Source organism: Podarcis tiliguerta (genome assembly GCF_965153285.1).
Source record: "Podarcis tiliguerta genome assembly, chromosome: 5".
Taxonomy (NCBI): Eukaryota; Metazoa; Chordata; class Lepidosauria; order Squamata; family Lacertidae; genus Podarcis; species Podarcis tiliguerta.
In genome coordinates this window covers 91,619,208-91,646,878 of record NC_139538.1, presented here as the reverse complement: position 1 = coordinate 91,646,878, position 27,671 = coordinate 91,619,208, and the positions used below count along the sequence as shown (strand labels likewise).

At 44.8% G+C, this 27,671-nt stretch overlaps 2 protein-coding genes across 2 annotated transcripts in view; one reads left to right on the top strand and one right to left on the bottom strand.

The window, feature by feature from the left end:
* Positions 1 to 27,671, top strand: part of AKAP3 (A-kinase anchoring protein 3) — a 164,938-nt gene that overhangs the window by 34,327 nt on the left and 102,940 nt on the right. The gene's annotated exons all lie outside the window — the stretch shown is intronic.
* Positions 14,371 to 27,257, bottom strand: KCNA1 (potassium voltage-gated channel subfamily A member 1). The gene is made up of 2 exons (XM_083440831.1): positions 23,718 to 27,257; positions 14,371 to 23,173 (listed from the first exon to the last, which is right to left on the bottom strand). The coding sequence occupies exon 2, from the start codon at positions 22,459 to 22,461 to the stop codon at positions 20,980 to 20,982; it is 1,482 nt and encodes a 493-aa protein (XP_083296957.1). The 5' UTR covers positions 22,462 to 23,173; positions 23,718 to 27,257; the 3' UTR covers positions 14,371 to 20,979.

The following is a 27,671-nucleotide window of genomic DNA, read 5'->3' as shown; positions in this document are numbered from 1 at the left end:
CAGATTTCCCCACCTTCCCCTGCCTCACTGTTTACTAGACATTTACTAGAGTTTACTAGACATCTGCCTTCCTATCTGGGAGGGACCACAACAATCCACTCCTCCTGTTCCTTTCTTCATCTATAATTTTTCAGGTTTTTTCCTCCTCCCCTTATATTCATATTTTGCCTATTCTCCCCTTCTCCTAATTTGTGCCAAGGCCTTACCAGGCAGTTTAGGAGTCTGTTTTCAATAATAAAGCTGAGCCTCAAGTATGGGAAGAAAAGTACTCCTGCGCCCGTGCAGAGTGCCTTTCCCTTAGGACTAAATAACTACAGTCTCCTGCCTTTTCTACAACGAATGCTCAAAGACAGGGGTCAGCAAACTTTTTCCGCAGGGGGCCGGTCCATTGTCCCTCAGACCTTGTGGGGGGCCGGATTATATATATTTGGGGGGGGGGAATAATGAACAAATTCCTATGCCCCACAAATAACCCAGATATGCATTTTAAATAAAAGCACACATTCTACTCATGTAAAAACACCAGGCAGGCCCCACAAATAACCCAGAGATGCATTGTAAATAAAAGGACACATCCTACTCATGTAAAAACACGCTAATTCCCAGACCGTCTGTGGGATGGATTGATAAGGTGATTGGGCCAGATCCGGCCCCCGGGCCTTAGTTTGCCGACTCATGCTCAAAGACCTTGAGGAGCAGATTAAAGGTAAAGGTATCCCTGCCCGTACGGGCCAGTCTTGACAGACTCTAGGGTTGTGAGCCCATCTCACTCAAGAGGCCGGGGGCCAGCGCTGTCCGCAGACACTTCCGGGTCACGTGGCCAGCGTGACATCGCTGCTCTGGCGAGCCAGCGCAGCACACGGAAACGCCGTTTACCTTCCCGCTAGTAAGCGGTCCCTATTTATCTACTTGCACCCGGGAGTGCTTTCGAACTGCTAGGTTGGCAGGCGCTGGGACTGAACAACGGGAGCGCACCCCGCCGCCGCGGGGATTCGAACCGCCGACCTTTCGATCGGCAAGTCCTAGGCACTGAGGCTTTTACCCACAGCGCCGCCCGCGTCCCTTGAGGAGCAGATTACCTCTGAGCAAATGTAGGAATTTAAAGATAATCTTGCCTCTAATTCTTTTCTTCCACAAAAAACCGTATCCTCTTCTTCACTTCCTTCATTGCACCTGGTTCCCTACGTTCCCCCCCCCCCTCTCTCTCCTCTGGGAATGCATAAATGCCACTGAGCTGTCACTGGAGGAAGAGATAAACATACCTAGATTTCTTCTTTAACTGTTCTGGGAAATTTGCTTCAATTATATTTTTAAAAGCTTCATAAACCTGTAATTTATTTTGTCAATATTTATGTAAATGTAATCAACTAGTTTATTGACTAATTAACTAGAATTGCAGCTATTAATGAATTCAAAACGTATTTTCCTCCTTATCTCTCTTTTCAAAATGTATGTTTATTTTATTTTGCAATGTATCTCTCTTGACTACAGGGAGCAGGCAACCCTGTTTTGTCTGCGCCAGTCATAAAATATTTTCCTGCAAGCTGTTTTGGAGGATTCTTGTGAGGCTAAAAAAATGTATTAAAATATTACTGTAAATAAACAAAAGGGAATTGTGTCTATTTCACACATATCTCCTAAAACTTTTCAAGGCAATTCTGAGACCCAAACTTTTGTGTATTTACTTCACTGTCAATTTGCACAATATCAAAGTTAGAGAAGTAGCTCTTCAAAGGGGTTGGTGGGTGGGTGTCTGTGTGAATGAATGAAACTATTTATATGGTACTATGAAGGGACATTAAACTACTTCTAGATTTCACAGCAGAAAGAAAAATATATAGCCAAACAATAGCATCTCCACAGAGACAGAATAATTCTCAGCACTGTCAATGAAAGGCAATGATATGTATTAGAAAGGATAATCATATATGATGCAACATTAACTGGTTTTCATCAGCCTTCTTAATTAATAATTAAGATTTCATACTATATTCCTTCAAAATATATTATATGTAGCATCTTTTCTCTAGAGCAGTCCAAAAACATCTTATAGATATAGCAATCTTCATATTTTTTTTTTTAACACCTCTTAAGAAATAATTGAAACAGACTGAAATTACAGAGGTGATCCCAAATCAAAGTACAGTATTATTATTATTATTATTATTATTATTATTATTATTATTATTATATTTCTATACCACTTTGTATTTTCAATAAAAAATCTGAGTAGAAACTCAGAACAAAATTAATTTATGCAGAGTACCAAAAATCCATTGCACACTATTGTGCTTCACAGCAGATTAAGCAAGTCATTCATTTCAAGGAGAATTTCCAGAGCACAGAGGTTGTCTTCGCAGCACCTGATCACTTCAACAAATACACACCATCACATTCTCACACTTGTGAGAAAATCTAAATCAGGCCTGCACCTCATGTAGAAATTAAGCATTAGCTGCTTATACCGTCTTCCGACATAAAATGTTCAAAATTGCAAATACTTTCAAAGAACTGAACTAACCAGCGTATGCAGCCTAAGGAACTTTGAAACTCCCCACAATTGATTTCTCTAGTCTTACTGAATTTTTGCCCTCACCCTCAATTCCCATGATTTCCAAAGATTTCAACTAAGCAGGAACCTCCACAAATTTCATTTTAAATGAAATCTGAGGGAAGCTTTACAGCTAGATCTTCTCAGTTTTCCTCACTGAGTGCAGACTATCCTACTTAGTCCCAGAATTTCAACAGAATATCCAATGGTGGTAAGAAAGACATGATATCTCACAACCTGTGAGTCCCAGATAACAATGAACAGACATGTACCTCCTCCAGAGAATTTTTGCTGTTCTCATCAGAAATCTTCCCTTGAAATTTTTCATATATTCCATTGAAATATCTTTAACTATTCTATCATATACAGTATAACACTTCACATTCATCCTTAGATGTTGTTGAAGGTGTACCTCAGAATTCTGCAGAACCAGAAAGTTCTATAGCAGTTGTAAAATATTTTACCAAATTTTAGCAAAACATTTGCCTAAAATAACTTTCTAATCAATTTTTCAGATGATGGGGGGGGGGGGGGACTTTCAATGAATGTTGAGAGAAACCAAAACAAGCAAAACTCTTTGAGATGGACACTGGTCCCAACATAATTGCCATTGGATTTTAATCCGAAACAAATGGAGAGGTTTCTGACTGGACACAACATATACAAAAATTCAAGGGAAGACTGATTAAAGGAGCTTTGATAAGACTGCTGGATTTTATTAGGAAGTCCCTCACACACCTAGCATAAAGATATGGTCTTTCCTAAGAAGACATAAACTATCAATTTAAGCCAAAATGTATATATCAGCTCATTTCTCAGCTCCCGCCACTTCTCTAAATGCCTGAGAAAGTAGCCTTCTGTAACAGGTAGCATTTATTCATTTTTCAAGATGCTGTTTTCCAGAAAGCAGTTCAGGCAATTAACACCCAGAAAACAAGGTCCAGCAAAAACTCACAGACAACCTAAGGAAGAAAAGACACATCTTTTACAATCTGTTAACACCAGCAACATGCTCACGAGATATCATCATGTTGTCTCTTCAGTCTCCATCGGATAGGGAATGCAGAAAATAAAACACAAGTCTCACTAGTGGGGGTGGAAATAATGAAATAAAGCAGCAATGGCATAACTAGTGATTTTTACAACCAGGCCAGGCTCCCAGTTCTCTACATATGTTCCACACAGTGCCGGATTTATGTATAGGCTAAGTAGGCTGAGGGACGCGGGTGGTGCTGTGGATTAAACCACAGAGCCTAGGGCTTGCCGATCAGAAGGTCAGCAGTTCAAATCCCTGTGACGGGGTGAGCTCCCATTGCTCGGTCCCAGTTCCTGCCAACCTAGCAGTTTGAAAGCTCATCAAAGTGCAAGTAGATAAATAGGTACCGCTCCAGCGGGAAGGTAAACAGTGTTTCCGTGCGCTGCTCTGGTTCACCAGAAGCGGCTTAGTCATGGTGGCCACATGACCCAGAAGCTGTACGCCGGCTCCCTCGGCCAATAAAGCGAGATGAGCGCCACAACCCCAGAGTCGGCCATGACTGGACCTACTGGACAAGGGTCCCTTTACCTTTACCTAAGTAGGCTGAAGCCTAGGGCCTCTAAATCTAGGGGGCCTGCCCGCCCCCCGCCCCAGCGGGCAGTCTCCCCTCTCCCCAAATTGCAAACCCAAGATTTCATGCGAGGGCAGGGCAACTCGGGCCCAGCAACTATGAGACTCAGGGCCAGCCAGTGTGGCGCAATTTGAAACTCTAGGGCCCAACTTGAAAGAAAAAATTGTGGGGCCCTAGTTCACAGCCAAAGTCTGCAGAATCTTAGAGATATAAGTGTGCTAGGTCATTTTCACAAGGTCAGCAAAGCCCTTCAGAATGCAGGCCTGTTCTTGAGTTCTTGTGCAAGCTTGTACAGTTCACTTCTGGGGGTTTTTTAAGGAAAATTAAAGAAGATTTTGATGAGCTTGGGAAACAAGCAAAAGCCACCTTGCCAAATGTTAGCTACAACACCAGGAGACAAATAGTGAGGGAATGGCAAAGAAATGACAGAAGTGCACCTGATGCCTTTAGATGTACTTTCTTCCAGAGATAAGTTTGGGATAAAATCCTTTATTCCTACATTAATGCATTTGAAGCCAATTTAAAAAGAAGTAGTACTGTGTACGGGACGCGGGTGGCGCTGTGGGTAAAAGCCTCAGCGCCTAGGGCTTGCCGATCAAAAGGTCGGCGGTTCGAATCCCCGCGGCGGGGTGCGCTCCCGTTGTTCGGTCCCAGCGCCTGCCAACCTAGCAGTTCGAAAGCACCCCCGGGTGCAAGTAGATAAATAGGTACCACTCCAGCGGGAAGGTAAACGGCGTTTTCCGTGTGCGGCTCTGGCTCACCAGAGCAGCTTCGTCACGCTGGCCACGTGACCCGGAAGTGTCTCCGGACAGCGCTGGCCCCCGGCCTCTTAAGTGAGATGGGCGCACAACCCCAGAGTCGGTCACAACTGGCCCGTACGGGCAGGGATACCTTTACCTTTAGTACTGTGTACAGTGATGTTGCACAATTGTTTTCCATTCTTGCTATTCTGATAGCATCTAAGCCAGAAATTCAGCAAGGTGTGAACTGTTGATGGAAGCATACCCAGAAGATATTGACCTGAAACTTATTGATCAACTTTTGCACTTTCATCTGTACGTGAGACAAAGCCATAGGCTTACAGCAGAGCACTCTGTGTCTCATACTGACCTTTATAATAGTATGCAAGGAAAAATTAAGAAGGCCTTTCCTAATGTGGAAGCAATCCTGTGGCTATTTCTTAGATTTGTGGTCACTAACTGCTTGGGAGAGAGGAGTTTTTCAAGACTCAAAATAATTAAAAATGAATTAAGGGCCACAATGTCTCAAGAGAGGTTGTTCACACTGAGCATTCTGTACATTGAATGTGACAAACTGAGACAAACAAATTTTGATGAAGATTTCTGATGTCCTTTAGAGGAGAAATTGTGAATTGCAGAATTTTAAATACCCGCCATCATCCTTGGCTTCACTCATTTTTGTTTATTTCCATTTTCTTCTAGTCGTGAGGGTGGGGGGTTAGGAGGGGCCTCACAAGTGGAGTAGCCTCTCTTCATCTAAATCCAGCCCTGGTTCCACATACATCCCTACCCCAACCAGCACAAGCAAAATCAGGTTGTCCATCAGGTTGCTCCATCTGGTACGCAGGCTGAGACCCTATCTGCCTGCGGACTGCCTCACCAGAGTGGTGCGTGCTCTGGTTATCTCCTGCTTGGACTACTGCAATGCGCTCTATGTGGGGCTACCTTTGAAGGTGACCCAGAAACTACAACTAATCCAGAACATGGCAGCTAGACTGGTGACTGGGAGCGGCCGCCGAGACCATATAACACCGGTCTTGAAAGACCTACATTGGCTCCCAGTACGTTTCTGAGCACAATTCAAAGTGTTAGTGCTGACCTTTAAAGCCCTAAATGGCCTCGGTCCAGTATATCTGAAGGAGCGTCTCCACCCCCATCGTTCTACCCAAACACTGAGGTCCAGCGCCGAGGGCCTTCTGGCGGTTCCCTCGCTGCGAGAAGCCAAGTTACAGGGAACCAGGCAGAGGGCCTTCTCAGTAGTGGGGCACCTGCCCTGTGGAACGCCCTCCCACCAGATGTCAAAGAGAACAACAACTACCAGACTTTTAGAAGACATCTGAAGGCAGCCCTGTTTAGGGAAGCTTTTAATGTTTGATGTATTACAGTATTTTAATTTTTTTTTGGAAGCCGCCCAGAGTGGCTGGGGAAGCCCAGCCAGATGGGCGGGGTATAAATAATAAAATTATTATTATTATTATTATTATTATTATTATTATTATCCCTGCTCAGAAAACAACCACCCCATTTTGTTGCCTGTTGGTTTCCAGTGCCATTTATCGCCAGTTCTCAAAGGGTAAAAATTCAACTTGGAGCAGCAGTGCTGCTGCTCTGCCTAATCCGATGCCCTCACTTGATTAGTCATGTCAGAAATGAAGGGATGCATCTTCGGGGTCAGGCCTTAGTGGGCCTGTATGTTTTCTCCCTCGCTGCAAATAGCAGGTGTGGAGGAGCACTGAGGATTGCAATCAGTACTGTAAGGGGTGTTAACCCTTTCACTTGCACCTAAGCCCTAATCCAAATCAGGCTCACTGCAGCTACCTTTATTTTTGCTTCTCCCCCCCCCCCCCCAGCCATCTGATTTGGCCCGAAGCTTCTGAAATCCACGTACCATCTTGAAAGCATGAAACATTATTCCACACTAAAAAGAAAACAATGCATGAGTTATTTGAACCAAACATCGAAATAGGGACGCGGGTGGCGCTGTGGGTTAAGCTTTTCCTTGCCACTACTGTAACAAATAGGGACGTGGGTTAAACCACAGAGCCTAGGACTTGCCGATCAGAAGGTCGGGGGTTCGAATCCCCACAACGGGGTGAGCTCCTGTTGCTCAGTCCCTGCTCTTGCCAACCTAGCAGTTCGAAAGCATGTCAAAGTGCAAGCAGATAAATAGGTACCGCTCCGGCAGGAAGGTAAACGGTGTTTCCGTGCGCTGCTCTGGTTCGCCAGAAGCGGCTTAGTCAGGCTGGCCACATGACCCGGAAGCTGTACTCTGGCTCCTTCGGCCAGTAAAGCAAGATGAGCGCTGCAACCCCAGAGTCGGCCACAATCATAGAATCATAGAGTTGGAAGAGACCACAAGGGTCATCGAGTCCAACCCCCTGCCAAGCAGGAAACAACTGGACCTAATGGTCAGGGGTCCCTTTACCTTTACCTTGTTGAAACAATATTTAAACCAGACAAAATCAATGCATCCTGGCATAAAAGAGTAGACGAGGTAATGAATGCGATTGACAGATGGGACAATACGATGTGTTGCAGCAATGATACACAACAGCTTAAGCAAAGTAAGCTCACATGGTAGCTAAAAGGCCGAAAATACAAATTTCCCAGTGAAGTTCAATCTAAGAATATTGTGGGTGGGATCTTCAGGTTACGTTTTGTTTCATTGCTTCACCAAAACCAACTTCAATATGAGGAATGTCTCGTGGCTGGAAGCTGAAAGTAACCCAAAATTGTTTCTTCTAAAAAAAATTGGGCTTGTTCACACCAGAACAAAATGTGCATTTGCATCTGCTCTGCCTGCTCCCCATTAATATAGGAGTGTCCACATGACATTTTGCCCATTCCAGTGTTGCTCTGGAATTCCCCCCTCCACACCCTTTTAAGTGCAGGTGTTGTTATCCTGGCTGGCTGGTTTGGACTTTCTAAGAATTGAAATGGCCTGCAAGAAGATCAAACCTCTACATTCTTAAGGAAATCAGCCCTGAGTGCTCCCTGGAAGGACAGATCCTAAAGCTAAGACTCCAATACTTTGGCCACCGCATGAGAAGAGAAGACTCCCTGGGAAAGACCCTGATGTTGGGAAAGATGGAGGGCACAAGGAGAAGGGGACAACAGAGGATGAGATGGTTGGATAGGGTTCTCGAAGCTACCAGCATGAGTTTGACCAAACTGCGGGAGGCAGTGGAAGACAGGAGTGCCTGGTGTGCTCTGGTCCATGGGGTCACGAAGAGTCGGACACGACTAAACGACTAAACAACAACAACAACAAGGATTTGAAAAGTCTGCATTTAAAGAAGGGAAGGGACCAGGTCAACACCCAGGTGGGGAGAGGGTCATGGAGATGTTTCCTGCACTCATGAGGAGACAGGCTGGTGTGAATCCAAAGCGGACAAGCCCACCATCTGACACTAATCATCCAAAGTAACAGAAACAGCAGAAATTCCCCCAAAGAGGTTTCTTATTCATAAAATTAGAAAATGCTACTAGCATAAAAAAAAATCACACAAAGCTGACTTTACAGGACGAGATGTGTGCAGAGGCAGAATGACTTGACTGTCCAGCATTTTCCAAGCAAGCGCCTCTAGCCTAGCTAGTAAAACATGCATGTGGGGAATCTTTGCTCTCCAAAGTTGCTGAACTACAACTCCCATCATCCCTGGTCACTGGCCATGCTTGCTGGTGTTGGTGGGAGTTGTAGTTTGGCAACATCGGGAGGGCAACGAGTTACCCACATCTGCATTACTTCATCATCTGTTTCCCAAAAACACTGGGACTGGAAGAGCCCTGACAAAACCACTCCTCTCAAGTTGGAAGCGAGCTCAGTTCCCCCCCTCTCTTGACTCTAGCATTTTCTTCATATGGCAAGTCTGAGGAGGAAAGATTTCCAATTCTTTCAGACACGCTGCACACTCTGAATCTCTGAGTGGGCCCAAATCATGTCGAAGGCCCCAGATTCAATGGAGGGAAACATGGAGGGAGCCTTCTTTGAATGGGTGGCCATTAGTTGAGATTCTTGCATTGCAGCGGGTTGGACTAAATGACCCTTGTGGTCCCTTCCAACTCTACAATTCTATGACTCTATGATTCTCTGATTGAGACAAGCCCAGAATATTCCCACCGGTACCACACAATAGTTCATTTGTGTGACAGAATATTTTAGCTTGCCTTCGATTTATGATGGTTACATATGTTTTGCTTTGTTTCCAACAAGCTTTCCTTGCCTCTACTGTAACAAATAGGGACGTGGGTTAAACCACAGAGCCTAGGACTTGCTGATCAGAAGGTCAGCTGTTCGAATCCCCGCAACCGGGTGAGCTCCCGTTGCTCGGTCCCTGCTCCTGCCAACCTAGCAGTTTGAAAACACGTCAAAGTGCAAGTAGATAAATAGGTACCGCTCTGGTGGGAAGGTAAACGGCGTTTCCATGCGCTGCTCTGGTTCACCAGAAGTGGCTTAGTCATGCTGGCCACATGACCTGGAAGCTGTACGCCGGCTCCCTCGGCCAATAAAGCGAGATGAGTGCGCAACCCCAGAGTCGGTCACGACTGGACCTAATGGTCAGGTGTCCCTTTACCTTTACTTTACTGTAACAAATAAACAAGGGTGGGGATGGAAGCAGTACCATTGCAAACTGATCTGAATCTCAGATCGCCATGAATTTCTCAACGTTTCGGGGGCTCATGAAGTAAACCCAGCCGAAGATGGGTAGGGGACAAGGATGTTTAAAAGTTCAGGGGAACTTGCATACTGTGATATAAAGCGGTTCAAGGCCTCTTCTATTTTCTTAACTGTAAAAGTGAGGCTGCATCACTCAGCTGATGCAACAAACTACAACTATCCTCACCGGAAACTCCTAATAATTTCTCCACCTTCATTTCAAAGAAAGATCCCGTGGGTAGCAGGACTTACCCAAATCTACCACCAGTACGACCAAATTATTACAGGACCGAACCCCATAGATCTCTCACACACAAATCCCAATTCTTTCGGGATCAAGGAAGTGTGGGTTTTTACAGACCAAAGCTTGTATCCTTCCATTCTTATCTTGTGCCGGAAATTGTTCAGTGAATGAACCTATTTGATCAATTGCTTTTCTTCTCTGCGACTTTTTGCAAAATGTCTTGAACTGCGTTAAATGCAATATGTAAACTCTTGGAGAGATTGTAGCCTAGTGGTACCTAGTTTTTCCACAATACAATGATGCATGTCAAATTTCTAATTTAAGACAGTGGTTAAAATTGGAGGGTATGGAGGAATGTGAACATATTTGACCATGTCTGTGTTTCAAGAATACAGTTATGGCATTTTGCTAGAGAGCCAAACTATCCATACCTCAATCAGATTGATCTGTGCAGCCAATATTTCAAATATGGGTTAGGTAGGAAGCAAAATATGGATTATTGCCATTTACACCATGTGCGCATTGTGGACAGATAACTCAAAGAGGAGGGCTCAACAATTTTCTGTTTTGTAAGACTGCTTGGATTACAATGTGATAATTTCTTTTGAATCTGTAAATAATCTGTTCCTAAATTCTGTAAATATTATGAAGCATGCTGTGTTTGAAAATACTGATACAACTGAGGAATAAATGAATACATTCTTTCACTTGCAGATTTAAAGGAAATAATCACATTGTTGCCCAAATAATTGTTTAACACAGCATGCCACAGTTGCACTGATTTAAGAAATATGGTGCAGTAATAGAGGAGTTTGTTCATGTATTGAGAAGGAGGGGATTAATTGGGACTATTACAGGGCTTAATGAAATGCAACACAAAGGACCATAGAATGATAAAAAAACTGGGGGCAAGAGTTAGTATAATTATTTCAGGTGTAGTATGGAATTAAGGTATTAATTGCTGCTAAAGTAAAAACTTGTTAAAAATATGCATCAAATTATAACATTTTAATATTTCACATTATATAAATTAAAACAGGTAATCTGTCTCAGGATAACTGCTGGAGTGGAGGAAAACCTCATGCAGATTATATATGTATCTATATATAATAAGATCATATGGCTTTGGTGGTTGATGTTGCACACTAGATTAAATGAATAATGGGCACAGTATCTCATACAGGCTCAATTAGTGTAAAGAAACTACCTAGAAGTACGGGTTGATAAAAAAAAGATGTTGCATTTCTTCAGAAATTTATTGAAAGTGGCAAAAATATCAACTGCCATACGTTGGGGGGAAACATGTTATCTGAATGATTTTATAGGCTCTAGGACACAGCTATAATGCATAAATTGCAGCTTCAATTTTATTGAGGCCTGCTTTATGCATGAAAATCAATTTGTTAAGAAATGGTCAATATTCATTCAATTGCATCTTATAAAGAATACAATTGCCATGGAGTAAGAAAATTGCAATCAGCAGCCTTAAGAAGAATATAGTTATAAGTAAGGATGAAAGAGTTCTGTCACTTTCAGTTCTCTCCATCTTTTATTTTCCCAATTTTCATTTCTGTCCCCCCATTTCTATAGCAATCGGTTATTTTTTTTTAATCCACATGAAAATTCTTCAGCATTTTAGCGTGAATTTCTCCTAATAAACGCATTTTTGCATGCAGTTTTGACTAATGTGCATTTTTTTGCAAGCAATTTCTAATTTACTGCATTTTTCTATGTTATTTTCACTAATATATTTATTTTTATGCACATTTCCTCCTGAGGTGTTGTGACGAATATTTAGCACTGATATTTAGCACTGGCTCTGTATTCAGAGTTTTTCCTACGGTGTTGTACTACAATGTAGGATAGTCTGGCTCAGACTGGAAGGACATGAGAGACTGTCCTAAAGAATGCCTCGTTGATTTTTTTAAAAATAACCGATCTCATAAAGTGACTCATGGACCCCACAAATAAATCATGAAATCCACTGCTGAAAGCACAGTATTCAATATTCCTATCCCCCATGACGATGAATCTCTCTTTAATAAGAATGTAAGATCTCTGCTGAATCACACCAAGTGTCCGTCTACTTCATCATTGTTTCTTGGAGGAGCCAGCTAGATGAACCTGACAAGCGCAAAAAACAGGTCTAAACACAGGTCCCTGCAGAACGCCCTCCCGTCAGATGTCAAGGAGATAAACAACTATACAACTTTTAGAAGACATCTGAAGGCTGCCCCGTATTGGGAAGTTTTTAATGTCTGATGTTTTATTATATTTTTCTATGTGCTGGAAGCCGCCCAGAGTGGCTAGGGCAACCCTGCCAGATGGGCGGGGTATTATTATTATTATTATTATTATTATTATTATTATTAAAGAGGCTAGCTCTTATTATTGTCTTCAGTGCCTGGTATTCAGAGGTAGCCTCTGAACATATGGACCAAAGAAGAGGCCATATGTAGGTAGGGCCGAAGTTCCATTCATTCAGATATGCTGTTTCACATGCTGGTCAACCAGTTGCTTCCGGAAAGCCCACAAAACAGGCTACGTCTGCTCTTGCCCCCAAGGAACTGGTATATGGTGGCCGGCATATTGCCAAAGAACATGGTGTTCCACTTAGCTATCATAGTTTAATAGCCACAGACAGACCTCTCCTCCATGAAGCTGATTAAACCTTTTTCTAATGGCCCATCCCGACATTTTGTGGTATTTGTTATCTAGTTGCACTGCAGTAAAACACTGGAGTTCAGTGAAGCCTGCAATAAAGGTACGTTCATCAAAGAAACTACAGTCTAAGCAAAAGGTGGCAGACCATAGTTAAATATACAACAATGATGATGTCACAAAGTGACTGTGAGGGCATGAGAGAGACAACAACACAAAACTGATTACCAAGTTCATTGGTCTAAAATAATTACTTTGGAATCATTCCAAACTTTAACAGAAATACTCTGGGAGTAAAATGAACACAACATATAACACCAGCATTGGGCCCTTAATTGGGGGCAAAGATGGAAAAATGATTTTAAGAAAGAGACCATAAGAGACCACGGAGGGTTATAATTGCTATGTCATTCTCTCACATAAGGGACAATTATTGTTAGACACCAGGCAGGTGAAGATAAACCAATGACACATAAGATTTCCTTTATTATGGATAGGCCATAAAGACTATAAAATAGAATTTGAAATGGTTCTTATTTTACGCAGAGGAGAAATAGACAGCACTGTGAGGCAAAGAACATGGATCATGGTTCAGACTTCATAAATGTTTTGTTTGGATTGGTTCTTAAGGAAAGTGTGTTCCTAACCATGGTTGACCATTGATACTACTCCTCATGGGGGCGCTGTGGTCTAAACCACAGATAATAGGGCTTGCCCATCAGAAGGTCAGTGGTTTGAATCCCCGCGACGGGGTGAGCTCCCGTTGCTCAGTCCCAGCTCCTGCCCACCTAGCAGTTCGAAAGCATGTCAAAGTGCAAGTAGATATATAGGTACTGCTCCAGCGGGAAGGTAAATGGCGTTTCCATGCACTGCTCTGGTTCGCCAGAAGCTGCTTAGTCATGCTGGCCACATAACCAGGACAAACGCTGGCTCCCTCAGCCTATAGAGCGAGATGAGCGCCACAACCCCAGAGTCATCTGCGACTGGACCTAATGGTCAGGGGTACCTTTACCTCATGGGTTACCCAAAAAATTAAATATATTCAAACTATTATACACATTACTATAACCAAATACAAGATTGTGCCCTGATATCACAGGTAGGATCCAAAATTACAGTATTTGGAACAATATTGACTGAACGTTCCATATTAGCAGGTTAGGAATCTTCTAGACTTCAAGGAATGGTTCCAATGCATCTGCAAAAGCTTTAAAAAGTTTCAAATTTAAATGCCATATGGCCTAAAAGGTATTGTCTGAACCGTTCTGTACCCTGTTCATCTCCCTAGTGGAACACAAAGAAATTATTTCAGTATTTACTCTTAATATTGCCCATCTTTATCATTTAAATTCTAAGGAGCAAGGTGGAGGAGGAACACCAGGTCATCTGTGTCTGATCATATTACCTTATTTTGATTCAGCAATCATAGAGATTAAGATGTTACACTCGCACAGGAGCAAAGGACCAGGGCTTTCTTTTATGACTGCAGATCTATCACAACCCAATGTTCTCAACCCCATCCATCACCTCCTCCAGCAGCACAGCCAAGTGCCAATCACTAGCACACACAAAAGCTCTTTTGAAAGAATATAGATCAAGTAAGGGGGGAAAGGGAGCTAGTCCATTTCACTTTTACTACAGGCCGGTAGCCAAAGATTTGGTATCAATATGCTGGTTGAAATCTCTGCAGGTCTTCACCACCGCACAGATCTCCTCTCTGACCATGGTCTCCTTTCCCACCCAGACTCCTCTCTCGCATTTTCCTCTTCCTCACATTTCCATGGTCCAATACCCCACCAATCTTGTTTCCTAGACCCCTTTTCTTGCCATCCATGTATTCCCAAAATCTCCCCAAGGGAAGGAACAGGAGAAAAACAGGACTCCAATAAACCAGTCACAGTATATCTGAATAAGATCCTTAAAAATTATCTTTAATAGATGCCAAGTATGAACAGACGATAAAAGTGACAGAAGCAAGTAAAATTGCATAGATGAAAACTATGCATTTTATATGTTTTAAATATAAACTCATAACATTTGCTGTCTCAAAAGTTGACAAACCAAACCATTTCAGCTATGGTTAAGTCAAATCAGCAGTAATATGACAATGAGGTACATACTTGACTCAAAGTGTAAGCAATTTGTAAATTACGGAAATCAATAGACCCATGTCAGCTTCTATGGTTTGTTGCCCTGATGGTGCACTTTTCTGCAAAGAACCATTCTGTGACCTTGTTCAACAGTAATACTGCATCGTTAAAATGAGAGGTATGTCAAAGAATCCATATACATTCCTACCCACAGCTGTTATTTACATAGTTTCAAACCAATGTGCTGGGGGGGAAGTGTGTTTAAGAAATGTCTTGGAAAACCAAAGTTAAGTTCTAATGTATTCTTCTTTGCTAAATTTAGTCACAAAAATATCCTCTTTTTTTTTACTTTTGTACAAAAGTAAAATATACATTTGATTCCAGTCACATTTATAGAAATGCTACTGAAGCAACAATTTAATCAAATATAAATATACTCCCAAAGAATTCAGTTGTGTTCATATGACAGCTGGACAGGGAAGACTTTAAAAAGTATAAATCATATATAGTACGACTAGAGGAGTGGAACAACTGATCAACATAGATATGAACAAGGATTTGTTTTCCCAACAAAATCAGAGTAAAAATCTCAAATTGATTACAATTCTTTGAAAAAAGGCAAGGCATGCTATTTCCTGATCAAACGCACATTTGTGGCCTAATTTATTCAGCACCCACAGAAAGAAAATGGGGGGGGGGATTTACAGATATTTTTAAATCTGTCAATTAAAATAAAGACAGTGGTTAATTCTGATTTATGTCTAGAAGTATTTCAGAATATAACAAAATTTTTGTCACCTAACTGTCTTTTAAAAAGAACTGTCCTGAAATGAAAATTTAATTTAAAAAGACCAACTATAGAATCGTCAGTTCTAACTGCATATGGAACCAAATGGTCCCTAACAAGGGAAGGGAAATTTAACTTTTAATATGGTTTTACTTTTCTGGATTATGTCTGACGATACTACAGAAATTACACATAGGAGAAAGTGTTGTGTGTTCAACTCATACCCTTTTAAAGTTTTTTTTTAAAAAAAAACATATTGAAACCATAAAGAATATTCAGCCTTCTGGGCAAAAAAAATTTTGTTAACTGACAAATTTCTCAACTCATGTAACAAAGTTTGTGACGTGTTGCAGGGCTTGCATTTTCTATCATATGAACTGTGGTTTGGCAAGATGTACTAAACGGTCCCTCAATTTTATTTTTAAATCATACATTATGCCTCATCTTTCACATGTGCTGTAGTTTTAGTACCCCACAAAACACCCCAAAATCCTGCACTAATAAGTGAATGCATGTCTACAAAAAAGTTAAGGGGAGAGGATAGAAGACATAGCTTCGCTTGTCGTTCTCCGTGTGCTTCCTCAATAAGGGCTGTAATGCTCAGCTCCAAATACTCGGTTTTGTAATTATTTACACGCCAGCTGAGAGATTTATTTGTATGGAGGACTTGAACAGATAGGTCAGGACTCAAAAAAAACCTGAATAGGTATAGAAACCACAATTAAATGTTTAGGGGACAGGACTTTGCCAGACGAATTAATTTGTTCTGGCCCCAACACCAGATATTTAGTAGGAACAGAGATCTGGCCTACCCAAACAGCAGGTGACATGGCAAAGCATTTTCTGGACACTTCCACATTAGACTAGAGACAGGAGGAATCACATTATTATGTTCTGTAAAAAAAAAACAAAAAAAACACAACTCCCTGCACATAGAAAACTAATTGTCGCCAAGGTGGTAAACCTTGGCTTGGCTTCCAACTGTAGACAAGAGCTTGCATGATTCAGTGCCCCACCACGAAAAAGTAAATTCTTGGAACAAGGAAAACTAACATGTTAAGAAGGCTGTATTAGAAACTTTCTTCCCAATAGACTCATTTTCCATGTGCAGGGAAGGTTTGGGTCATTCAGCCATATGCAGTCTCATCTGCAACCTAAAAATGTACAGCAAGGTCCAGATATGAGAGTAATGGTTTGCAGCCCAGTCGTCTCCCTGATAGATTGTATAATGACATGGGGAGGGGGGAGTTTCCAACATACTCCCTGCCCACACACAACTGTGACCTGCGGTCTGAAGTGGTATACATAGGCTCTGAGCAGGTTTACCTTTCCCCCTGCCCTTAGCACAGATCAGGCCAAGCAGTCATCAAAATAAATGGGTCTTTTAATGGAAATAATCGACAATATTCAATGTGAGTTGAACTCCACTTGGAACGAATAACACACATCCTCTTATTTCCATGTCACCTTTTACAAGTATGTCAGTAATGGTCTCCATAATAACATGTGATAAGAAAATATACTGATTTCACAGGAGCTAAGGAGATAAGGACTCCCATTTCAGTTAAAATTTGCTTTGGGGATTTTTATTTTATTTTATAGTAACAGTGATAGAATGTGGCCTTATGTACCTTTATCTCCAATCTTTCTATATGGCATTACACAGTTAGTTCTATTTCTATACGTGTTTTGGATCACTAACTTCCCTGTCCTTGGAAGAGAGACTGCATTGTATCCCTGCAGTATGTTCCTATTCAATGTCGTCCAGTTGATATTAGTTGCTTCCATGTCAAAAAAAAGAGCCATTCCAAGCCTTTTTGGTATCTAAAGCAGAACATCCAAGCAGCCTCCCCCCACAACTGGCACTAGCCTAGCGCTGGACAGTTCTCCTGCGCAGGCCACCCTGAAATGAATGGGAACAGCACAAGAGGACTGCAATGACCTTGCACATCTCTGTTCACTTCCGTGAGCTTTGTGTTGAAGAGCTTCCCAGTGAACCGTACTTCAGGAGTCAGCCCCATCCTCTGCTCTTACTTAAAGGCCACCTCTGTACCAAGGTCAAGATTAAGGTAAGACCAATGTTAAGGAAACGCCAACTAATTCTAGGCCTTTGGAAGCTTTGCCCTTGCCCTTCCTTGAATTAAACCTGCTAAGCCTACAGCCTGATTCGCACCCTTGATGAATCAGCAAATAAATACTGAACAGCCAACAGCTGTGTCAGCACAACATCACAAACCAGGAGTCCACACCAGTGGATGGAGAGACATTACTACAGCACTGCAGTAACCAAACACCAGCAAATCCATGAAGTTTCTCGCCTCTAGCTTGATTCGCCGTGTCCATTTTCAGATCACTCCTACCGGGGGCAAGCTACAGCGGCTCACTTTTGAGAAACCATCAGTCACCAAAACAAAATACGGCAGAAAAGGAAATTAAAAACGAAAAGGTGTATTAAGAACCAGGCAGTAGTTTAGTGCACCTTCAGACCTGCAAACGCATTTCAGCACGTATTAGTGCAAAGGAATGGGTCTGATTTTAAGGGGAGGAAAAACCTTTGCTGGAAGAAATGCATGCCTATGCTACATGAAGTTATTCCCTGCACTCCATATTTACCCAGTCCCTTTGTTATAAATGAGTAAGCAACAATCATATTCCCCAAGCCACCCCACAAGCCCTAAAGATCACCTATCCCTGCCAAAAGCAAAATGGGGAAGCCATAAACCAAACTGCTGCATGGCATGCATACTTTCTCTTAAACATGCAGAATAAGGATCAGACCAGCAGATAAACTAAGGTGAGGATAACCCAGCCAGTCAACACAGAAACTCACCAAGCTGCCCAACTGAGGCCTCATTCTCTCTCAGGTAGCACTTCCTGATCAAAGACCCCATACGGCACTGAGCTGATTATTGCTGAGATAACTACACACAATGTTCAAAGCCAGTTTAACAGGCGAATGAATACCTTCCCTAAATTTAGGAGTTTGGAGGAATCAAGGTAGACCACCAAATCTAGCACTCTAGCAGGGGAAACTGTGACTAAATTGGGGAGAAACTGGATACTGAGAATGGAAAATAATGTAGAACTTCCTATCAACTACAATATTTTTTTTTCCTGAATATGCTGCAGTCAAGTATTTAAGAGGTCCTTCTGTTCTTCCTACCATTTTGAACCAAACAAGTCACAAAGTTGCATCTTTCCGTCTACCTGACATATCAGGTTTGGGCAAAGCTGCAGAATGAATGCTCCTTTTCCAATGTAAATGCTATATATCCGTAGCTGCTGAGAAATAGAATACTGAGAATAGAATGGAGGCCTGGGATCTATGTAATGGAAAAGAGGGTTCAGGGTATAAGGCCACATGCTAAGCATGGGAGAAAGAGCCTCAACTTTGACTTTTAGAAGGAAAAAGTAAAAAAAAAAAAAAAAGATTAGTGCCTATATCAGTAAAAAAAATAAAAATGGACTTATTGATTTCTATGGACTATAGCTTCAAGACTTGCATAATTACAGAAAATGCCTTCTCAGAAAATGCTGCAACCTTCAACAAACACAACAGGAGGAGAGTTGATACAATGGATGGGAAAGCTTCAGGCGAGTCAAATTTTAAAATCCAAGAGAATTTGGGTGGAAAGGTTGAAAGCTCCATTGGAAAAGCAGAAGCCTCTAAGAGGAGCAAGTGTACAGATTCAACGTGCCTCCATCCAACCTGCTCCTTGCATAGCTAAGGCTTCCTCTAGTGTAGGATGCCAGGCTGCCAAGGTCCAAACCAGGGGAAGAATGGGCCAATACGAAAAACAAACAAAACGAACACAGAGTGCAGCGAAATCTCTATAAACAAACTGGGGGGAACACTGGGTCTTGCGGGAGTAGCATTTGTCAAAGGCAAATGTCAGGTTGCAATGTCACTCAGCTGCAGGGTGCAGAGTACAGGAGGAAACTAGGTCTGCAAGAGTGCTGGTAGTCTCTGCCCTCTTCTTCTGCCTCTCTGCTTTACACATTGTCTTTCTCCCTGGCTTTTTCTGCTGTGCCTGCATTTGGCATGGTCGAATCCTGCTATTGTCCCAATTGACTCATCCATGCCTACTCAGGTTCAGCTCTTTTCATAGAGGCACTTTCAGCAGTCCAGTGGCTGTAAGGATAAAGGCACTAAGCAACTATCTAAAATCAATTGGTTGAGTCTCTTCAGCAAGTCCTAGGGGAATACAAAAGTCTCTAAGGTTCAAACAATGACTGCGAAAATAACTGGGCTGCAATTTGGATGCATATAATCGATAAGTTTCATTTTACATTCTAAGAATGCACCAAAAGGCATGCTTCTGCACCTTTTTTCTGCTCTAGGAGATACAGAATATTTAGACATTGCTATATATAAACTGGACTTAATTTTCCATATAGCTTTCCCTTTAAGGGATGGGATATGTTACTTTCTATTAAGGCCCGGACAGAAGCCAACTCATTTCCCTGAGCAATGCAGGAAAACAACAAGTCTCTCTAGTATTCTCTTCCTGGCCTTCATCCTAACAAGCTTTTTTATTTTTTTGTATTTATTACTGAAACCATGCATTAATTAATGTTGAGTTACACCTTAGTCAAATAGGCCATAATGCTGAATATTTGAAACATGCTTTGATCTCCAAAAGTTATTGTTCCCATTTGACTAACATATGCACTTAAATACAGTACTTTTAAGTTACTAATCAGATACTTAACAAATAAAAAGGAGTGCACTTTGGTGAATGCAAATTGAAACAAAAAAAAAAGGGCCTATTTTTAAAGAAGATCAATTCAAACAAAACCTTATCCCCTATCATCTGAGGTAATGTTCCAGGCATGCAGTTATAAAATAGATAGTATCAAAGTCAAACATGCTTATATTAAATTCTATTGTGCTATCTTGCAACAAAGGGGCTAAAAAGTTTTGCATCCATTTCTGAAGAAGGGAAAGAAGTATGTTGAAACCATCTGCACTTAAGAGACCTTAGCAGCATTGCAGATGTTCCATCTTCCCCCCAACACACAGAATAATTCTTCGATTTTAATAGTGTATACAGCAAAAAAAAAACCAAAAAAAAAAAAAACCTGGCATATTTTCATAAGGTGCTGTGTGTGAATCTGTAGATCAGAACTACAAAACTTTTCACAAAGGAAGGAAATGTATATGTCGTCAGTCTAAAGAATGACAAATACTTACTGCACATTACTGCTGAATATTATTTGGATGCATTTTCTTGGATGCACTGTGCAGTTTTGTAGAAACGTTTCCTTGAATCCATGCATATTTTAAGTATTTATTTTTTTTAGAGTCCTCTTGAGCTGATTTTTTAAAACGGTTGGAAACTTAAAAGTTATGGGGAAATGTCTAGGGCTAGAAGCATACAATTTCTATTTATAACTAGGCTAGTCCAAAGAGTTATAAGGAACCATTTCCACCACTTGGAAAATACCCTTTTAAAAGAAAACCAAAGGAAAAGTGAGATTCTTTCATGGATCCTGAAAGCTTATTGAATCGCTGAGCAAAAATTCGCAATGCAACAATGCATTTACGAGGTAAAGCATTCGAAGAGTAAAGCATCTACAAAGTGTGACTGCTGGTCACTTAAAGTCTTCAAGCTGCCAATGTTTCTCTTTTCTACATGTTTTTAAACATCAGTCAGCAGCTTGCTTTTATTAACACAGTTTTGGTTGGCTATGGTGTAGTTGCCAGTTCTGAGGTTAGCCTCTCTAAAATTGTCTATGCTATTATTCATATCCTCTTCAATTTCCATGTACTCAGATTTGCTGATTGTGGAGGAGCTACGGCGACTCAGGTCACTGTCAGATGCTAAATTAGGAGAGCTAACTTTAAGTAACTGAGCCTGTTCTTCCCCTTCTGTTTCTCGGTGGTAGAAGTAGTTGAAGTTGGACACAATGACAGGTACAGGAAGGGCAATTGTCAGCACACCAGCAATGGCACACAAGGAGCCCACGATTTTGCCTCCAATTGTCACAGGGTACATGTCACCATATCCTACAGTGGTCATGGATACCACTGCCCACCAGAAAGCATCGGGGATGCTGTCGAAATAGGTGCCAGGTTCCTCAGCTTCAGCAAAATACACCGCACTGGAGAACAAAATCACCCCAATGAAGAGGAAAAAGATTAGTAACCCTAACTCCCTCATGCTCGCTTTGAGGGTTTGTCCCAAAATCTGGAGGCCCTTAGAATGTCTGGAGAGTTTGAAGATTCGAAAGACTCTTACCAGTCTGATGACCCTCAGGATAGCCAGAGAAGTGGCCTGCTCTCCCTTTTGAGGCCCCTCCTGCTCAGCCATCTCTGTACCCAGAGTGATGAAGTATGGGATGATGGCTACTATGTCAATGAAGTTCATGATGTTCCTGAAGAATTCGGCTTTGCTGGGACAGGCAAAAAAGCGCACCACCAATTCAAAAGAAAACCATATGATGCACAGAGTCTCCACCACGAAGAAGGGATCAGTAAAGATACTGGACTTGTAATAGACTGTCGAGTTGTCGCTGCGGTTCCGGGGTCCCATATACTCCCTGTCCTCTTTCAACGCTGGCAAAGTTTCCAGGCAAAAGATCACTATAGAGATGAGGATCACCATGACGGAGACTATTGCAATGATCCGAGCTGGCCCAGAGCTCTCGGGGTATTCAAAGAGGAGCCACACTTGCCGCTGGTACTCCTTCTCAGGCAGGGGCCTCTCTTCCTCTTTGATGAAACCTTCGTCTTCCCGGAACTTCTCCATGGCCTCCTCCCCCAGTTCATAAAACTTAATCTCCTCCGAGAACATGTCTAGAGGCACGTTAACAGGCCTGCGAAGCCGCCCTCCAGACTGGTAGTAATAGAGGATGGCATCAAAGCTGGGCCGGTTGCGATCAAAGAAATATTCGTTCCTCAGGGGGTCAAAGTACCGCATGCGTTTCTTGGGGTTTCCCAGCAAAGTGTTGGGAAACTGAGCGAGGGTCTTCAGCTGCGTCTCAAATCTCAGGCCAGCAATGTTGATCACAACCCTCTCACAACATTCGTGGTCATCGTGGGCCCCAGGTCGATAACTGTCCTGGGGGTGACCTGGCAAAGCAGAGGTCTCGTCCATATTGTCCCCGGCCATCACCGTCATGGCAGCTACGGGGTGGGAAGGGCAGACTCAATAGAAGACGTGATGGGATGAGGAAGGAGAAGAGTTCTGGGATCAGAAGCCGCCAGAGCTGAAGGAGAGTGAAGAATTGAGGACTTCAGAGGAGACCGATACTGGATATAGATGCAGAATCACAGCATGGAGAGGGGCTAAGGAGAGGTGAGGCCCTTGGTGTGGACAGCTCCCAGAGCAGGAAAACAGGATGGAGAAAGGGGGTTAGGGCTGGGAAGCTCAAGGATAAGGGAAGAGAGGTAGGTTGAATGGCATCCAGGCTAGGCGGGGAAAGGACCTATAGGGCGCTGGTCATTGGGGAGGGTGGGGAGAAAAAAGGGAGAGAGGTTTTCCAGCTTCATCAAAGGACAAAGGGATGGCTGGGGTCTCTTAACACACATGCAAGACAGCGAGACTGGGGTCCCTTCGGAGCAGTTTCCTTCTGTCTTTTAATGCAGTCCTTTTGTTTTTCTCCAGGATGTGACCATGCTGCTGCTGCTGCTGCTGCTGTATTGCGGCTGCTGTCACACACTTCCCCTCAATAAAATAAATAAATAAGCACGGTGACTGGAAGGAGACTGCTTGAAATGCCGACTCAGCAATATCCGCGGACTTCCCACTTTGCTCTGGAATGGCCCCTTCCTCTTTGTTTTTATTTTATGTTTTTAAGGAATAAAGCTCACTTCGAGGCAACTGGTAGATACTGTAAAGGGACAAGAAGCAGATGCATAAAAACACCTCTTTCTCCCCGCCCCAAGACACAAATGCACAGCAATCCCAGGGCTGTGCAAGATCATGCAACTCTTTCCAGGCTGCAGCCCAACCCTTAAAGCAGTCCTGTAACGTAAATTAACATACTTCCATGCACACACGAATTTCGAATGGGTGCCCTTCACGAAGTCCTGCGTTCCCGCTCGTCGTAACTTCTCAATCCCTACTTAACAAGACTTCCTTCGCTTCGCAATTTTTGCCATACAGCCCACATCCGCCTGAACGATGTGCGAGGGAAAAAACAAAAGAGGGGTTGGAATACCACGATCTTTCTTAATAAGAACAGAATCCGGGGAGAAAAATCTCTCCAAATATTTATTGGCGCGGGGGGTGGAGGAAAGAGCGCGCGGGAAAGAAACGGCTTTGCAACTAGGAACTGTGCCACCGCACACACTTCTTCGAGCAGCGCCCCCCACCCCGAAGCCAACCCCGCGCTGCAAAGAGCAGGCAACTTGCCTCGGAAGAGCCTTCCTTACCTGCCGCGGGGAGGCCGGCGGGGGCCGTTGCAGCAGCAGCAGCAGCAGCAGCAGCGCAGGCGAGGAGCGAGCGAGCCCCGGCCGGAATGCGTCAAGGCGCTTCTTCGCCTTGCAGTTGCAGCAGCAGCAGCAGCATCCAAGGCGCAGCGGCGCACACTCGCCGCCGCCGCCGCCTCCTCCTCCTCCTCCTCCTGCTCCCTCTCGGGGAGAACCTACGGATCGCTTTACAGAGCCGCCTGCGAGATGGTGAAATATTCATACAGCGAAATATTCATTGGGCTGCAGCGAGAGGAGGCTGGCAGTTCAGGAGGAGGCATGGGCAGGCAGCGCATCGAGGGGGTGGGCGAGGGGAGGAGGGGGAGGAGCAGGAGGAGGAGGAAGAGGAGGAGGGACCGGGTGGTGGTGCGGGGGGTCCCCTTCTTCTCTCCAAGCCCAGCGGGATCCGGGGGCCTCGGCAGCCGGCTGCCTCTGCTCGCTCGCCCGTCCCGGACGCGGCTCAGGCTGACACTGGCCAAGGCGCATTGCTGCTCCTGCGCGCGGGTCCCCCCGGAGCACCGAGGGAGGGAGGGGCGGGGGCAGCCGCCGCCGCCGCCGCAGGACACGCGGCACCTGGCAGGCCGGCAGGCGGCGGGGACGGCGCGCAACGGCGGCGGCCAAGGCGAGCCACCTCCGGGCGCACAGACCTGGGCGCAAGGCGAGCGGGCGGACGGGCTGGGCGTTGCGAGAGCCGCCTGGCGCGGGGTGGGTTGGTGGCTGGGGGGCGTCCTTTCCCCAGGCCCCGCCAGCCGGCCGAGACCTTTGGCCGCGGGCTGGGGAGGCTCCTTCGCGCCGCCTCCCCTCCGCGACCTTCGCGCGGATTCGGCATTGCGCACCGGAGAGGTCCCCCCCGCTCCCCGACGCAATGCAGGCAGCGCCGCCAGGCGCGTTGCGGCGCCGGACCCGAGGGCGCCCCCGCTCGAGGAGAAGCTACCGCCGCCGCCCATCTGCCCTGCGAAGCCAGGGGGAGCGCCTCGCACGCCACCCCCGGGGTGCAAGCCCGTTGCAATGACCCGGGAGGGGGGCACGGACGGCAAGGTCGGCGGCGGCCCCGTGTCGAGTTTGGGCGAAGGAGAGGTACCTGGGTGGGTGGGGGCCCGCTTCTCCCCCACCCCCAAAGGGGTAAGCGACTGTTTCCTCTGCGGACGTTTGCTGGAGACTTGTGGCGACACCCCCCCCCCCCAATACCGCAGTGCCCTGCTCGGGTGCATCTCCTGGAGCGGGCCCTGTGCCTAGGCGCGCAAGAGCCGCTCTCCGCCTTACATCTTCCCTTTTCTCGGGATCCAGAGACCCCCCACCCCACCCTGCGGCACTTGGGCCGCCCCGTCGAGCGCCCCGTTCGCCGCGCTGGTTCGAAAGGCGCCCGTCTGTTTATGGGACTGTAGCTGGTCACAGCATATAGGTTAGTGGGACATTCCCGCGCTCTCCGGCCCGAGAGCGACGGTGGGGGCGCCGTCAGGCCCGCGGCTGCTTCGCCTGCCTTCTAGCCGCTCCCTTGGCTAGTGGTTTCACGAGGGCAGGGAAACCTGCAGAGAGTGCAGCAAATGCGCCTTGCCCCTCCCGCCGCAGCAGCGGCAGCAGCAGGCCCGGGCTGGCCAATGAAGAGGGATGCACCTGCAGAGCAGCTGAGCTGGTGCAATTCTCTGCGCCTCAACACCACCGCCGCCCCCCCCCCCCCCCGCCTCCTCCACTCCGGCAAGGAGCTGCTGCAATGGAAGAGCCGCACAGGAGCGCATGCACTCCCGTCTGCTGCGGGGGCTCCGCACAGAGGCATTGCAGCTAGATCGGATTCTGCCACGTCAGCCAATAGCGGCCGCCAACCTGATCTCAACTTGGTGCTAGTCCGCGCCGTTCTCCTGAGCCGCCGACCACCTCGAATTGAGGTCATCGACTTCCAACCTCAGAGAGGCATTCTGAATCACGTGCTCGCTAATGGACTGCTTCCCTCCCTCAGGGACATGGCAATGGATTCAGTAGACTGGTGGATACTGGGGGGTGGGGGTGGGGATAGGTGGAGAATGACTTAATCCATAGCAGCAGCACATTTCAGGGGAAATTGCCTTTCTCATGCTGTCATATCATTTACTGAATTCATTGAGTCAGTCGCATCACTTGGGTGGTACATGTGCTGGTTATCTCCCGCTTGGACTCCTGCAATGCGCTCTACATGGGGCTACCTTTGAAGGTGACCCGGAAACTACAACTAATCCAGAATGCAGCAGCTAAACTAGTGACTGGGGCCATATAACACCTGTCCTGAAAGACCTACTTTGGCTCCCAGTACATTTCTGAGCATAACTCAGAGTGTTGGTGCTGACATTTAAAGCCCTAAAGGAGTACCTAGAAGAGCATCTCCACCCCTATCATTCAGCCCGGACACCGAGGTGCAGGTCCAAGGGCCTTCTGGTGGTTTGCTCATTGCGAGAGGTGAGGTTACAGGGAACCAGGCAGAGGGCCATTCCAGTAGTCACACCTGCCCCAAGGAACACCCTCCCAGCAGATGTTAAACATATAAACAAGCAGCCGTGTTCAGGGAAGTTTTTAGTGTGTGATATTGTATTGTTTGTTTGTTGTTTTTGTTGGGAGCCACCCAGAGTGGCAGAGGCAACCCTGTCAGATGGGCAGCATATAAATAAATAAATTAGTAGTAGTAGTAGTAGTAAAAAGGTAAAGGGACCCCTGACCATTAGGTCCAGTCATGGCCGACTCTGGAGTTCCGGTTCTCATCTCGCTTTACTGGCCAAGGAAGCAGGCGTACAGCTTCCGGGTCATGTGGCCAGCATGACTAAGCTGCTTCTGGTGAACCAGAGCAGCGCATGGAAACGCTGTTTACCTTCCCGCTGGAGCGGTACCTATTTATCTACTAGCACTGGTATGCTTTTGAACTGCTAGGTTGGCAGGAAGTAGTAGTAGTACACCTATATTATTTACTGCACCATGGTGACTTGCTCCCCAAGTAACCTCAAATGGAATGCAGGTGGCAATTTCGCAGGGTGACATCCATAAATCATCATTGTGGACTGCCAGTCTGGATTCGATCTAGGAGCCACTATGTTGTGGTTCCACCCTTCCTGGAGGGTAGGGCTCAAAAGATGCTGCTAGACTCTGCAGTTGGATTCCATGGCTGTTACTTTATGGTGTACTGTGGGATGTGAAACGCAGAGCAGTCAAATACAACATTCCTAGAGTAGACATAAAAAGGGGATGTCTGGACCAGCCAGTCAGAACTTCCTGTTTCCTCCTGGGCTGGGACAGACTTCCTCTACATGTGACCAGAGGTGGGCGTGACTTCACCTGCACAGGTAACAAAACAGCACAGGGGAGGCAGCCATATCTCTTTCTGACTCCATTCTTCGAAGAAGCAACATCTTCTTAGTCTGAACTGCTTTCTTGGCTTCCAGCCAAGGGAGGACAAAGGATCTATCTCCTTATGGGATAGATTCCAGGTGTATATATTTTGTAACTTAAGTCTGCCTTCTGAGATCCATCTGTGAACAGAATGTGTGTGAGTAAAATCTTATACTTTTCTACAAGACTGTGTTGTGTCTAATCTTTTTATGAGGGAATAAATGGGAATTACCAGGAAACTTATTTTAGAGGCTTAAACAAGCCTGGCAAAGATGTTATCCGCTGTACAAGTTTAAAAAGGGGGGTGTTACTCTACTAAATTGTAGGACTTGTTAACACAAGTTGGGAAGGATATAATTAAACAATATATCCTCTTCTGCCTCCCTGAACATTCCCACATGTACCACACCCATAGATTGGGGTTGTAGTATTATCTAATTCAATACATCAATGATTATGATACATTGATTGGCCAGCTAAACCAGATGAGAGTAGCCGATAGGTCTCAAACCCTCAGTGAGTTAGAGCCTGCATGCAAAACACAGGCACCAGCAGATTGAACGCATGAGA